At 48.5% G+C, this 15318-nt stretch overlaps 5 protein-coding genes across 5 annotated transcripts; 2 read left to right on the top strand and 3 right to left on the bottom strand.

Moving 5' to 3' along the window:
* Window positions 1-112: 112 nt before the first annotated feature.
* On the top strand, window positions 113-1638 carry GGS25DRAFT_507027 (ribosomal protein S8). The gene has a single exon (XM_049262362.1). The coding sequence runs from the start codon at window positions 569-571 to the stop codon at window positions 1061-1063; it is 495 nt and encodes a 164-aa protein (XP_049113024.1). The 5' UTR covers window positions 113-568; the 3' UTR covers window positions 1064-1638.
* Window positions 1639-2925: 1287 nt separating this feature from the next.
* Window positions 2926-4594, bottom strand: GGS25DRAFT_448884 (uncharacterized protein). The gene is made up of 3 exons (XM_049258807.1): window positions 4316-4594; window positions 3306-4045; window positions 2926-3187 (listed from the first exon to the last, which is right to left on the bottom strand). Exons 1-3 carry the CDS (start codon window positions 4392-4394, stop codon window positions 3062-3064), a joined length of 945 nt encoding a protein of 314 aa, XP_049113023.1. The 5' UTR covers window positions 4395-4594; the 3' UTR covers window positions 2926-3061.
* Window positions 4595-6815: 2221 nt separating this feature from the next.
* On the top strand, window positions 6816-8527 carry GGS25DRAFT_448828 (Isocitrate/isopropylmalate dehydrogenase). Its single transcript, XM_049258806.1, has 2 exons — window positions 6816-7138; window positions 7212-8527. The coding sequence occupies exons 1-2, from the start codon at window positions 7114-7116 to the stop codon at window positions 8270-8272; spliced, it is 1086 nt and encodes a 361-aa protein (XP_049113022.1). The 5' UTR covers window positions 6816-7113; the 3' UTR covers window positions 8273-8527.
* Window positions 8528-8530: 3 nt separating this feature from the next.
* On the bottom strand, window positions 8531-12105 carry GGS25DRAFT_507020 (translation elongation factor G). Its single transcript, XM_049262361.1, has 4 exons — window positions 11554-12105; window positions 11378-11489; window positions 9286-11309; window positions 8531-9216 (listed from the first exon to the last, which is right to left on the bottom strand). The coding sequence occupies exons 1-4, from the start codon at window positions 11760-11762 to the stop codon at window positions 9162-9164; spliced, it is 2400 nt and encodes a 799-aa protein (XP_049113021.1). The 5' UTR covers window positions 11763-12105; the 3' UTR covers window positions 8531-9161.
* A 399-nt stretch (window positions 12106-12504) lies between these two features.
* Window positions 12505-14753, bottom strand: GGS25DRAFT_448794 (acid protease). Its single transcript, XM_049258805.1, has 2 exons — window positions 13905-14753; window positions 12505-13822 (listed from the first exon to the last, which is right to left on the bottom strand). Exons 1-2 carry the CDS (start codon window positions 14212-14214, stop codon window positions 12657-12659), a joined length of 1476 nt encoding a protein of 491 aa, XP_049113020.1. The 5' UTR covers window positions 14215-14753; the 3' UTR covers window positions 12505-12656.
* Between the last annotated feature and the right edge of the window lie 565 nt (window positions 14754-15318).

Genomic DNA, 15318 nt, shown 5'->3' with positions numbered 1-15318 from the left:
GGGTAATTCGCTAATACTATGCGCCGTAAGGTGGTAGAAAAAGCGGGCCAGATGGCAGACTTAATTGACAGCTGATAACAGAGCTGACAGACACCAAACACTGTAGTTAACTAACTAACTAACCAGTTAGTTAACTAACTAACTAGTATGGAAAATATTCTTCGAGCGAAACCTCCGTATTGATCCGCCAAATCCCCAATCAATCCGAGTTCCCGGACCCACTTTCTTTTTTTAATCATTCATTGGAACAAATTGTGATCGTGATAGCTTCACATTCAAACACCACATTCCGACAGTGTTCTCATGTTTCCGAAGCGATCGATTGGGTCGTGGGTTCAACATTGACGTCTAAATATAACAAGCAAATAAAGAAGAGGAGGAAATACCATCCTCACTCAATCCTCACTCAAGCCTTCAACCGCTCGAGTCCGACGACTTGCGACTCTCGACTCACTCTATCGACGAAACAAAGTACCGAAACCGGCTCACTTTTCTCGTCCTCCCTCTACACCCACCCCATCAGAGTCGACAGCAGTCGACACCCCCCCCTCCCCTCCCCCCTCTCAAAATGGGCATCTCCAACTGCGTAAACTTCTGCTCGCACCTAACGAACGCCTCGCGCGCGCGCCTCGGCATGACCTCCTTCCCGCACACCAAGTACAACGTGCAAGTCGCGCTGGCCCTGCAGCGGACCGGCTTCCTCTCCTTCGTCACGCGGGGCGGCACGCACCCGCCCAACCCCGAGACCATCGCCACCTACGAGCCCCCCCCCCTGACCACCGCCAACGTGGCCAAGCAGCGCCTGTGGGTCGGCCTCAAGTACAGCGTCAACAACGGCGGCGAGCCCGTCCTCACCAAGCTGACGCCCCTGAGCACCTCGAAGCGCCCCGTCACCGCGAAGCTGCCCGTGCTCGAGAAGCTCGCCCGCGGCTTCGATGCCCAGAGGCACCGCGGCCTGACCTTTGGCGAGTGCCTGATCGTCAACACGAGCGAGGGCACCCTGGAGGTCCGCGAGGCGATCCAGAAGAGATTGGGAGGGTTGCTGCTGTGCCGGGTCAGCTAGATCAGATCAAAAACTTTTTTTTTCGGTTCTGGTCTGATTGATTCGCATTGATCCAATTTGTTAACGAAAAAAAATCGACAAAAAAAAGAAGAAAAAAAAAGAGGAGCATTTGGAGGGGAAGGAAGGGAAGGCTGGCATGGCAATCTCCATACATACAAGTCCAGTCCCTCTTGGCGAAGAGGAGGATGGACATATATGGATGGGTGAGGGATACGACTACGACACCAAGACGACCTAATCACGAAGAGAAAGAGAAGTACATCTCAAATGTCTCCCAAGGTGATCACTCCTGCAGACTCTTCTGAAGAGCCTTGTTATGGGAAGGAAAGCGCATGCATGAGAATGATTGGCAAAAGGGGGATAACATGGATAAAGGTACCTAGACAGAGGAGAGTTCATGTGTAATATATGTATTTCCCCAGGGGTTACATCAATCCTATATCTAGGTATACTCCAATATACTGTACCAAACCTACCTAAACGTGCTCGACTTCCACGTAGTCACGTATAACCTTTGACGAGGTTAAAATAAAAGAGTATCTTAGATATCATGGGCACAATAGACAGGATCATAGCAAACACATTCCATCGCCATGACGGAAGAACAGAATTGTTGACGAGACTTCATATGTATATTCGAAGAAAGGCATCAATGCCTTGCATATCCAGGGCAAGATCAGAACTACCTAGGTACCTTACTAGGTAGGTTACGCTCACAGCACCTAACTTATGAATGCTGGAGCGTCCCGAGGAACATCGAACATGCCCCCCTTTCCTCTCTGATCCATGGATATTTATTATCCAGTACGTAGGTAGTCTAGCCCACCCCTACCTATAGAATAGGACTCCTTTCTTCCGAGGTGATGACAAAGGGACAAAATGCCGCCTACAAAAAAAGCAAGTTCAAAAGTATGCGTGCCATAGAGGTATTATCACTATCACCTAACTCCACAAAAATGCGTTGAGCAACGTGAGGGAACAGAACAGAATAGAATCCCACATGCTCTAATGGTTATCAAGGGGGGTAAAAAGGTATCATCTGCGCCATGCCGAATACAAATAACGTTCGACCTTTGCTTTTTTTTGTCTCGTCTCTTTCCCTACTCTTTTTTGTGGAATAGACATTGCTGGTACAGCTGTCTGAAAAAATAGTCGAATTACCTTAAGCATCCTCCGAAGGGACCTCTGACTTGGCTTCTTCCACTTGGACATCCTCCACTTGGACGGACTCCTTCTCGGGTTCCTCGACCTTGGCCTCTTCCTTTTCTGCCACAGACTCCTCAGCTACATTATCAACCGCGACAGCCTCAATGCTTGTTTCCGATGTAGCCGACACGTCTTCAGCCACCTGGGGTTCCTCGGTTTCGGCGCTCAGCATTTCGATAGCCGGCTCCAATGACTTCTGCTGGACAGGCTCCTCTACGGCCTCCTCGACAACCTCAACCTTCTCAGCATCCTCAGCGGGGGCAGGAGCTTCCACCTCAGGCTCAGGCGACTTCTCTACCTTGCCATCATCAGAGGCAGGAGACTCCGAGATAACCTCAGATTCGGCCTTCTCAACCACGGGAGTAGTGGCAGTATCATTCGACACCTTAGCGGTCTCGATGGCTACTTCAGCCGTTTCAGCTTGGGAAGCTACAGGGGCAACTTCCTTCGCCGTCGAGGCCTTCTTGGTGACGGGCTTTGTGCCCTGCGTCGCAGCCTTCAACTTGTTCGTTGATGCTTGAACCTTGGCAACCGTCTTCTTCGCACTTCCCTCAACATCCCTCGCTACCGACTTCTTGGAACCCGTTGTTGGCGTGGTCTGCTTTCGCGGTGGGGTGATAGGTGCCTTCTCAGAGGCTTTGCTGGAACTACTCTGAGTTGGTCGCATCATACGAGCGAGAAAGCTCTCGTCTACATTGCTTTCTTTTTTGGAAACAGGATGGTCCTTAGACACTGGCTTCGGTGGAGGCCCGAGGCTTGGACGTGGTCGCGGAACAGACGAACTCTGACGCCTCAAGGCCTTGGTCTTTGGGGCAACGGCTGAAGCGCTCGTTCTGCTAGATGGCCTGTGCGCGCTGGCAGGTCCGTTGAGACGGCTGTTGGTCGAGGCTCGTGAGAGAGATTGCCTGGGAGGCTGAGCTGCACCAGGGGCCCCAATCTTCGAGGCAGTTGAGGCAGTGAGAGAAGTAAGGGAAGGGGGAAGCTTAATAGGCCGAGTGGGTGACTTGGCCTTTGGCTTCGCAAATGTGGATCCTGCTGGAGGAAGCTCAACTGGTGCCGGCTTCTTGCTTGTTCTGACAGCGGCCGGAATTGAAGACTTCTTTGAGCCCTCATGATCGCTCGAAGGCGCAGACACTGCCTTCTTCGGTGCCAAGTTTGAAGATCTGCCGGATGCCTTCGGCGTGCTGGTACCTGCTTTGGTGAAGTTAGGCGACCTCGGCGCACTTGACACGGATTTAGCAGAGATCGAGATCGGAGCTGTTTTGGGAGCTGCCTTCGTAACTGCAGTCTTTGGCTTGCCAATTGACGTTGGGCCACTGGCACTCCCTGGTGAAGTTACACCCTTCCCTCTTATTGCTGCCTTTTCTGTTGGATCAGCCGGTAGCAGTTTAGCCTTCGTGTCTTCTTCGTCTGTTGTCTTGTCTGGGTTCGGATTCGGAGCTAGACCGGGACTCTCGAGATCCTTCTTCATGGAGAACTGAGGTGCTGGGGCTAGTCTTGGCGAGTTTCTGGGAGAGTCGACAGAGCCTTCCCGGGAGAGATTTAATTTCAAGGCAGAAATGTTCCTAGCCATGTTCTCCATGACAGTGTCCGGTTTTTCTGATACTGGCTGTGAGGTGATGGGTTCGGTCTCGATACTTTCTTTCCCGCTTTCCACAGAGGCGGAATCTCCGCTGTGTTGTCGTCTCAGTCCCAATATACCGTCTTTCTCGACTGCTACGAAGGTGGTCCGAACTTTTGATAGGGGGCGAGGCGAATCAGTAGGCGAAGGAGACCCTAATGACAGGAAATAACAGTGTTAGCTACAGTGCTGTAGGAGTTATTGTTGCCTGGTAGATGACATATGTACAATATAGTCAATAGGAGGTTAACCCTAGAGACGCGATACAGTCATGAAAACGGGCAAATGATTATTAGAGTGGGTAGCGCGAACGGGTAAAATAGGTAGGTAGAGTGAGACAAGTCAATGTATTAACACGACTCCGTGTAGATAGGGGATGTTTGAGACAGAGAGGTTAGTCATACCGACTGAAATGCTTCCCTCGCCGGGGGATCTTCCCCTATCTGGAGGGTTGTTCTCGCCCCTCTGCTCGAACATGGCGCGAAGGTTCCTGACTCCCGACATGGTTTGGTCGTAACTGGTCGCGTACAAATCGAATTGGGTTGGGAGAAGGAGCAAAGGCGGTGATCAGTTTTGCTACTGATCATATACCAACAATTGTCACCGCGGGAAGGTGCAGCTGCGATTTGCGAAGATGGATGGCATGCCCCCTAAGATGGCTTTCGTTGTTTTGACCAGTTGTTCAATACGGTCTAGCAGTCAACTCGATTGGACTGACTTCGGAGAAGAGGACAAGTAGTCAAGCCTCGGAGAAGCCGAGAACTAGCTTGTCCAATCCAATCCAAGAGTGATTCCAAGAGTAAGCAGAAAATATGGGATAAAGTTATTATAAGGATAATAATCAAGTGAGGTTCAGGTAAGGAGGAAGTCAAATCGTAAGAGGTAAAGGGGGTTTTTTATCGAGATGCCGAGACAGAAGAGTTTAGAAGACTGGGTACGGCAGGTAAATGTGGTCTGTAGGTATAGTATGCGTGTAGTATGCGTGTTACTAGTATGCAGTAGTATGCAGGCTCAGGCTGGTAGGCTGTACCTATGTAGCAAACGTCTTTTAAGAACCTTGCAACGGTAACATGCGACAGTGATCTCGAATCAAGCAAAAGAATCAAGGCAAGAAAGGAGCGTGTTTGGGAAAAAATTAATACAACAAATGGTATATGTATGTACGTGATATCGTGACGAGAGAAACAAAGAAGAAGAAGAAGAAGAAGCTTAAAGTTGGAAAGTTTGGGAGAAGGTTGAGAAAGTCCCGGACAGAACAAAGACAGACAGCTGGAGCTTCCCAATAGTTATTCGGTACTGGTGCTGGGTGCAGGTGCTGGGGGGTGTGCTACTTCCTAGGGTAGGTACTCAGTACTAAATAAAAAAAACAAGCTGGAGTAGGAGTGGGTGTGTCGAGTGGGAGAGTGGGAGAGTGAGAGTAGGAAGCAGGTGCAAGTGTAAAGTGGCATGTGGCCCTACTGGGACTAGGGATTATGGGATTTATGGGATGGGACTATGGTACCTTAATAGGTAATTAAGGTGGTCTAATAAAAGCGGCCTAAGAACTTCGGATTCCTTTAATAAATTGCCCAGCAGCTGCCCAGTTAGACCAGGGGGGTGTGAGGTTTGATAATTTCATGTCGAATAAAGTGGATTTCAGGGGCTTGCATGAACTCTCCAGACGCGATCTAACGGTCAGAACGGTCAGAACGGTCAACTTGCCGCGACCTGAGAGCGATTTCATTTATTGGTGATATCCGAAAATGTCAGTGAGTTCAATGCTCCAATGCTCCAATGCTCTTACGACATCACTTGTTTGTTGACTTGTAATGTTTTTTGTTTTGAATCCATATATTGCTACAACAACTTACTAATGGGTATTGACAACCTCTGGAGTCTGGAGTCTGGAGTACGAGTTCATACTTATGGATACCTTCATAGTAGTTATCCATTCAATGCTGTATTAGGTAGGTAGGTATTAACTATTGGTATTATTGGTGTTATTGGTATTATTCGCTGTGCACGCGCATAACTACCAAATAGCCAAGGAAACACATGTCAACACAACTTGGTAGCAATCATTCTAATTGAATCATTTAATTCGCCGCTATCCACAAGCCTCATAAAAAAAAAGCACTTGTTATTTCTCTCAAAAAGTAATTGGGTTAAATTTTAATACAAAGCCCTACCCAACACATCTGTTGTAGGGTTGGATTCGATCGATGGCTCTCTACATGTCATCATAAATGTAACCTCAATATATCTTCCAGAAAGAAAAACCAGGGGTAATTATCATAGGTTAAGAAATGGCCAATTATTCGGACAACGCGGAGGAAATATGTAGCAAATATGTGCGTTAGGAAGTATTACATGCGGCATCCCATCCCTAGTGTAGAACGCGTCTACCAGTGCCTAGGGTAACTACTATATTAACTACCTACCTAGGGTAGTGTAGTGTAAAGACCCTAAGCCCAATATAACGGTAGATGAATGCATCCATACCGCTGCGTGCTACGTAAGTAAGGTACTATATAGGATATTATATGTTAAGACGTTTCAGGTTGCTGATTCATTCAGAGTAAACACGACCTTAACACGACCCCTCCTATTCAATCGAGCATTAAAAGCGACAAAGTTTCTCCGCGTAGTATCCTGTACGCAGTAGTTTTAGTCTTTAAGCGTTCAGGAGAAAATAATTGGTGATGAGACTTTATGCAACACAACCACCTGCGTACATACGTATGTAGTTAGTGTTTTATACCCAATCAGTCATGGACAAAAATATATGAAATTTTCCCAGCTCATGCAAGACAGAATGAGTTGGTTGGTTGGTGGTACATAGATGCTAGACTAGGATGGGATGACAGTATACTGCATCAAAGCGAAGCAATGGAAACAATAGAAGGAATAATCGAAGCCGCATAGAATTCAAATGGAGAATTGTCCCTGTAATCTGTCTGATTCTGTCAGACAAGTACATTACGAAGGTACCCTAACGCGACACGAACTTTGAACTAAAATATCCCTGAACCCCCCTGCAGATGTTGTACGACCTTAGGTAACCCAAGATACCCCTCCGATCGCGGCAGCCGGCAGCAGCAGAGCTCCAGGGTAGAGGACCCCTCTAAGTGAGGAAGTTACACGAAAAATTTATTTTGTACCATGTAGTCGGAAAGAAGCTTCAACCCAAGGTTTTATCCAAGGTCCCTTCTACTTGACCAAAACAGTCAATTGATATTTCACAATGGCGTCTCGACTTCTTAGAATAGGTTAGTAACTAACTAACTCTGTAAATTAGTTCCATGTTAATTCATCTATTCACAAATTAACAATTAAAAATAGGCCTCATCCCCGGCGACGGCATCGGCCGCGAGGTCATCCCCGCCGGCCGCCGCATCCTCGAAGCCCTCCCCTCCTCTCTGGGCCTAAAATTCGAGTTCGCCGACCTGCACGCCGGCTTCGAGACCTTCGAGCGCACCGGCGCCGCCCTCCCCGACCGCACCGTCGAGGTCCTGCGCCAGGAGTGCGACGGCGCCTTATTCGGCGCCGTCTCCTCGCCCTCGACCGCCGTGAAGGGGTACTCGAGCCCGATCGTCGCGCTGCGCAAGCGCCTGGACCTGTACGCGAACGTGCGCCCCGTGAAGAGCGTGCGCACGGCGGCGAAGCCCATCGACATGGTCATCGTGCGCGAGAACACCGAGGACCTGTACGTCAAGGAGGAGAAGACGTTCGACCGCGCCGAGAGCGAGGGCGGCAGGTACGCCGAGGCCATCAAGCGCATCTCCGAGCGCGCCTCCACCCGCATCGCCACCATGGCCGGCGAGATCGCCCTGCGCCGCCAGAAGATCCGCGACGCCAACCCTGCTTCCTCTATTCATAAAAACCCCCTCGTGACTATAACCCACAAGTCCAACGTCCTCTCGCAGACCGACGGCCTCTTCCGCACCGCCTCCCGCGCCGCCCTCGCCGTCCCGAAATTTAGCAGCGCCGTGCAGGTCGAGGAGCAGATCGTCGACAGCATGGTGTACAAGCTGTTCCGGCAACCAGAAGCGTACGACGTGATCGTCGCGCCGAACCTCTACGGCGACATCCTGTCCGACGGCGCCGCCGCGCTCGTCGGCTCTTTGGGCCTCGTCCCCTCCGCCAACGTCGGCGAGGGCTTCGCCATCGGCGAGCCCTGCCACGGCTCCGCCCCCGACATCGAGGGCAAAGGGATCGCGAACCCCATCGCCACCCTCCGCAGCACCGCGCTCATGCTCGAGTTCCTCAACCAAGAAGAGGCTGCGGCTAAGATCTACGCGGCCATCGATGCGAATCTTGAGGAGGGACGCCTGCTCACGCCGGATTTGGGGGGCAAGGCGACGACGGAGGAGGTTGTGGCGGATATTTTGAGGAGGTTGTAGATGTAGAGCATAGTCGTAGTACCGTGTCTCGTGACATGGTATGTACATAGGTATATACTACATCTTTAGGTTAGGTACTTACTCGCCTACAGCGAAAACATCAAAAAAGAGATACCGGAAAATAATAAAAACTAAAAGTAACGGACGGATGGACGGAAGACCAAAAAAGTTCATGTTTTTGTCTACTTTTCTAGAGGTAGAATTTTATGATACCAATGAAATCAACGCCTGAATATGAGAAGATGCATTTTAAGTTCAAGTCCTATTTAGCAATAATGCCTAGCCTAGTTATGAGGTGATACGATACGATACGATACAATACAATACACAATCCAATGCTAAGGATGTGAATATAAATAGGTCGGTAGAGGGAGGAGTTTCTTTCTTGTCATCTATAAGCGTTTCTATACCTAAACACCAAAGCGTATATCTCGCGCTCTTCAATGACAGGCAGGTATTCATGTACCTTACTTGGTACTTCGTTGCCAACTCTATCCATTCATCGCCTTTTCTACCTAAGCAAGGCAACCTCGCAGAGCAGAGATAAAGCAATGCCCGACTAGCTCACATCCCGCACAGGTAGGCCATCATATATCTTTCTCGACTTTCTTCCCTTTTTCTTCATATAACTCTAGTATGTCGTCATTCGTATTGTACATAGGCGATATTTTTATTTCAATCGAGCCGCTCCCAGTCTCTTCCCATCATGAGCTACGCTTGGTATAGGTAGTCTTTGATATAACGCAAGATTCATCTAGCGAGGGATCAAAGAAGAATGTCATCCATCGACTCGTCTGATCGTGTTATCAAACCCAACATAGGCCAAGCCAACGCCTGGGAGATGCTGGCCCCGTTGAAGCGCATCCTATAAAGGGGAAAGAGATGCTGTTTACTTCGTCCTCTTTGCCTCGAGCTCCCTCTCGTATTTGGCGATCAACTCCTTCCTGTAAGAAACGATTAGTAAATCCGCTTTTAAGCTTATAGCAAAGGGTCATTCAAAGGGTATAACGTACTGTAAATGCGGTGGTGCAGCTCCGTAGTGAGAGAACTCCATGCTGAACTCGCCCTTGCCCTGGGTAGCAGCTCTCAGCTGGGTGCTGAAGCCAAACATGGCGTTCAAACTGCAATCGGCGATGAGTGTGAAATCCTCGGTGCCAACCTCCGTGTCGATGATGGTCGCGTTGCGCTTGTTCATCAACATCAGGATATTGCCCTGGAACTCGTTGGGCGCCATGATGGTTGTCTTCATCAGCGGCTCGAGTACCTGGCCACCGGCCTCGGGGAACACCTTGCGGAACGCCATCTGCGCCGCCAAGCTGAAAGCGTAATCGGAAGAATCCGTCACGTGGGTTGCGCCGTCGTTGACGATCATGCGGGTTCCGATGACCTTGTGGCCGAGAAGAGGTCCCTTTTCGCAAGAGAGTTCGAAACCCTTGCCGCAAGCGGATATGAACTTGTCGGGGATAACGCCACCCACAACGCGGTTCTCGAAGCTGTTCGCCTCTGGCTCGTCGTTCGGTTCGATCCATCCACCGACACGGGCAAAGTCACCAGGCCCACCAGTCTGCCTCTTGAGAAGATAATCGAATTCAGCCTTCTGGGTGATAGTCTCACGGTACGCGACTCGGGGCTGGCCAGTGGTACACTCAACCTTGTATTCTCGTCGCAATCGTTCGATGTAAATTTCCAAGTGCAATTCACCCATACCCGAAATGATCGTCTCTTCGCTCTCCTCGTCGACATAAAGTCGGAAGGTAGGGTCTTCACGCTGGAATCTGTTCATGGCCTTGCTGAAATTGTCGGCGTCTGTGCTTCGCTTAGGCTTGATGGAAAGCGACATGACTGCATCTGGCACGAACATGGAGGACATAGTGTACGGCAAGTTTCCGTCTGTGAATGTGTCACCAGAGGCGCATTCGACACCGAACACGGCGCAAATCTCGCCGGCACCAATCTCATTGACATCCTCCAACTCATTCGAATGCATTCGGACGATTCGAGGAATTCGGACCTTCTTGTCAGTACGCGAGTTGAACAAGTAAGTACCTTTTCTCAATGTACCTTGGTACACTCGGATGTAAGTAAGCTGGCCGTAGTTGTTCTCTTCCAGTTTGAAAGCTAAACCGACAAATGGTAACGAGTTATACGGAACCAGCTTAGTTTGCTCCTCGTTCTTGGAACGATCCAGGGCCACGTTCTCGACATCACCCGGGTTGGGCAAGTAATCACAGACAGCATCAAGTAGGGGCTGAATGGACTTGTCGGCCAAGGCAGATCCCATCATGACAGGAGTGAACTTTAGATTGACAGTCGACCTGCGGATAGCATCCATGATTTGCTGGTTGGTTGGTGTGCCTTCTTCGAGGAAAATCTCAGCAATCTCATCATCAACGTCTGCAAGCTTCTCAATCAGCTCCTGGCGCTTCTTGTCGGCAAGTTCCTTCAGGTCCTCGGGTACGGGACCGACTCGAACAATGGTGCCCTTGGGTCCTTCGCTGTAGATAGCTTTCATGTCTATTAAGTCAACGACGCCCTTGAATTGATCCTCGATTCCAATAGGGATCTGAATTGCTGCCGCGGGAATCTTTAATTTGCTGTTGATCTGCTCGACAGCCTTGAAGGGATTGGCTCCCATTCGGTCCATTTTATTTACGAAGCTGATACGAGGAATGTTGTAGCGCTTCATCTGCCTGTCGACGGTGATGGTCTGAGACTGGACACCACTGACAGCGCATAGAATCATGACAGCACCGTCCAAAACTCGCAAGGCACGCTCTACCTCGATGGTAAAGTCGATGTGACCGGGTGTGTCGATCAAGTTGATATGGTACGTCTCTTCCTTACCGTCCTCTACCTTTTTCCAGTCGCAAAAGGTCGCGGCAGACTGAATAGTAATACCCTTTTCTCGCTCCAACTCCATGGAGTCCATCTTTGCGCCGGCGCCATCTCTGCCTCGAACTTCGTGAATAGCCTTGATTCGTCCAGTATAGAATAGTACTCGTTCCGTGCAAGTCGTCTTTCCGCTGTCGATGTGTGCCTATACCATACATTCAGTACATCAGTATCCCTGTCTACCTCGTCTTACGGAAACCAATAGCGACATACAGCGATACCGATGTTGCGCACTCTCGAGAGCCGCTTCTTCTCCTCTGGGCTCATTTTCGCAAACACGGCTTCAGGAGTAAGGTTCTTGGCCTCTTCTGCAGCCCGCTTCAGCCTGTCCAAGAAGACAATGGTCAGTACAACATGGTCAAAATGTTGGTGGGGTGAGTGTAATTTACGCGGCGGTAGCGGCAGCGCTTGCGGCAGCATATCGTGGTTTCGTAAGATTGAAATATCGTCTCCCCTCGACACGCAACGGAGCGGCGATTAATGGCGTAGTTGAACGAGCTCCCTGGCACCTCGAACCCACACTGAGAAAGCGTGCGCTACACCTAGATCCCAAGATCCGGCCATCGTTGAGGACAGCCGCAACTCTCTGGACCCTCATGACTGATAAGAAAGAAGAAAAAGAAATTGAGAAACCGAAAAGTATCAATCTTGAACCAAGCGAATGAATTGGAAAAGATGATGTACTATGCTGATTTTACTTCATTTTATTTTGTTCTTTTCTCTTTTTTTTCTATTTTTTCCGCGCTTCAAAGATCGCAAGTGTTGTTAGTGATTTATTTTTATTTCCACCACTTACTAAGTAATATTTCGATATTTCTTGACGCTTAACAAATTTTTGGACTGATAACGGCTTATCGGGAATCCAAGGATTTTTAATACTGTCACTTGATTGAACGGCTTCAGTTACTACTATGTAGGTACCTGCCTAGGGTAGGTACAAGGTAGTAGTAGGTACTAGCGGCATACATACATACCTACATGTAGTATGTAGCCCTCAAACAAACATTGATGCTGAATGCTCCTTTCCATGTAGGTTAGGTATGTAGCAGTTTGTCAACTCCATTTGGATAAGAATAACTTGGCCTTCGAATTACTTGGGTTTCTTGTCATTAATGTACACAATCTCATCAGAATCCATGAAAACTATGCTTGTTCTGCTTTACTCATAGACACACTTCGCCTACATTAGGTACATGTGCCTCGGTTGGTCGCAAGATGCTATGTAACCTTTGCACAAACCCTTTACTTTCCATCAACAATATGTAGGTTCTGTACCTATGTAACTTGGTCTTCTTTCCCGGGATTTCTGTGAAATGCAAAATCATCTATACCATCACTGATCAGTATACAGAGAATGCTAGTCCATTGCCCTCATGTAAGTACGCCTGTAGGATTAAACTGAAAGCGAGCCCCGGAGGTTGGTAAAAGATAAACGATGCGAAACCCAGCTCCAACCAAAACGCCTCTTATATTAAAATCGTTACACCTTCCTCTAAATAAGGAGGAAGAATCCACTACCAACCATTACGAAACACATGCTGGCCCCCATAACGGCTATCCTGGACCAGTCGAAAGCGGGCGGTAGTAAGGATGCCGCTGATTCGGCGTCGTGATTTTGGAACCCGCCGCTGGCACCGTATGTTGGCTGAGAAAGCGAGCCACTAGTTTGAGTAACCTCGGCCTGGTTAGGTGCCGCACTAGCTGACGGGATCTGAGCTCCTTCGCTCGGGAATGCGACAACGTTAGATCCTGTGGCGTTAAAATCGGTGGGTGCAAGGCCGATTTCGTTATTCACGAGATCATAAACGACGTAGGCCGATCGCAAGAATGTGTCGCCAAGGAGGTAAGGGGAACTACTGAAGTTCTGTACGCCAAACTGGCAAATGTCTTGACCTTCGTACGGACCGCTTGGAAACTGCTGAGGTTCATCTGTGAGGGGAAGGACAAGTTCATCCATCGTAACGTTGATCACCGGACCACCCGAACCGCCAAATCCAAATGAAAAGTGCCCGTCACTGTTCTCCATGCTACAAGGCAGCAGGGCAAGACCTAATTGGGTATAGTAGGCGGCACCTACTTCTTGCCACATTTGTTCTGCTATGTCAGTCGGCAAGTAGCTGAAAGTCGTTCCCGAGTCAAGCACGACAGGAACAGGCAACTCGGAGGAAGTGAGCGTATCGGTGCCTGAAGAAGATGATGCCTGGAGGGATGTCAAGGCGACGATGAAGGAGGAAAAGGCATTTGTCTGAGAGTCCTTGTATATGTTGATACGAGTGAGTTCACCCTGGTATTTTTCGGTGTCTATTCCACCAAATAGGATGCTACCAGTGTTGGCATCTAAATCATTTAGCCATAAGCTGTAGGCGTTGGTCGCAATGAGGCCCTGCTTCTGCATCAGTACGGGAAGGTTGTCGTACGCTGACGAGGCAGATTGTGTGTTGGCGATAATGGCTTCGTTTAAGGCATATCCCACACCAACCAGGCCATACGGGATGTCAGTTGACAGACCAAGACCCATAGTCATATTGTTCAAGGTAGCACCTCCAATTTCGAAAGTATCTGCAACGTAGTCACCCTTTGAATGACTGCCATCGACGTAGGAAATGGTGAATTCATTTTCGCCTACGACTGAGAAAGTGCTAGATGCGCTTTCGTCAACTAGAATAAAATGTTGATTAGCAAATATAGCCTCACAAGGTACAAGCGCAACAGGCGGTTCGGATTTGGCTGGCTAACTCACAAGAGCCGAAAGTACAGCCTGAGTTTTGAGAGTCCTGATCACAAACACTCGCGCTACTCGAAGGCACCCAGATATCACTAGACCCCGTATCTAGCTGCAACGTCAAGTTCTGACCAGGGGTGCCGACTTGGCAAGAAGCAAAGTAACCACCCCGTGTTTTCTCATTTGTGATAACTTCGGTGAAAGTGCCATCTTGTCGTTTGGCAAATCTAGGCCCAACATGCCTCTTTGCAATATCCCACTGGACAACTTGCGCCTGGGCGACAGAGGCCAGCAACGCGCTCGCAACGAGCGTTACAACACTTTTCATGCTTCGGAGTTTATATAGTGCAATGAATGAGGTGAATTAGCGTTGTTCGGAGTTACGATACGAAATGCGCCGGTTCGTAGGTCGATGGGAAAAGTAAGTGGATCAAGGCTTAAGACAACACGGCTTGATATCTAATTTATTCGAATCGAATGGAATAGAATATCCACGAAGAAAAAAAGAAAAGAAGTAGGGGAAAAGAGCAGAACGAAGATAGTGAAAGACAGGAATATGAAGGGATTAGGTCGACTCTCAAAGTACTAGGTCAAGTAAGTAGGTAGGCTATGTAGGGTACCTGCTTGTGTAGGTGACTTGAAGGTAAAAAGAGAACAAAGAAGTGGACTTCCAATGATATGAATTATGAATGGGTATTTGGTTAATGTGAAATCATTGGACTAGGATACCTAGTATTTCGATATATAGGGAAGGTAAAGAAAGGCAGTCTTCCAAGTCGTTGCCTTTACACGCAGTAGCCTATTGTGTATGTACTGTACTATGATGTATGTACCAGACAGTCCAGACTCCGTAACAGACGAACTCAAAGTCGAAGCTGAATACCTAGTGTCTTGCTAAAGCCGAGGACCAGCCCGGATGGTTGGATGAAGTGAATATAAAACCTGTAAATAGAAATACAAGAAAGATCAGGCGGCTTCTTGGTGGAGAAGCTGCTTGTTAAGCTTAATTGCCAAGAGACTAAGATCAAGCTTCCCTAGTGTTCCAACGTATTACGGTATGGGGATGAAGTTCAGGTAGGGCTGGGTAGGTACAGTTGGCAACTTGGAGGAGAAAGGAAGGGAAGATTGTATGTATGTGTAAGTGTATGTAGATATGTAGGTAGGATATGTATATGTAAGTAAAAATATAAGAGAGGCCAGAGGCAAGAGACAAGCGGCAAGGATATGTTAAGATGAAAGAAATCCAACTAAATAAAAAGGAGTAATTTGATTGATTGCCTGATTGAGATGTATCTAATGCTGTCGAATCAAATAGAGGTTACTTCGTACATATGTAGTAGATGACGAAGCGTCTGAATCAGATCTGCATCAAATTGCGTGGTCCTCGTTAATAGATATGTATGTACAATGCTCTTTGCAACTGCCACTTTAC

Source organism: Hypoxylon fragiforme, assembly GCF_022984875.1.
Source record: "Hypoxylon fragiforme strain CBS 206.31 chromosome Unknown GGS25scaffold_9, whole genome shotgun sequence".
In the NCBI taxonomy this organism is placed as follows: domain Eukaryota; kingdom Fungi; phylum Ascomycota; class Sordariomycetes; order Xylariales; family Hypoxylaceae; genus Hypoxylon; species Hypoxylon fragiforme.
The sequence above is the reverse complement of the archived record's forward strand: the minus strand, read 5'-3'. Positions and strand labels throughout refer to the sequence as shown.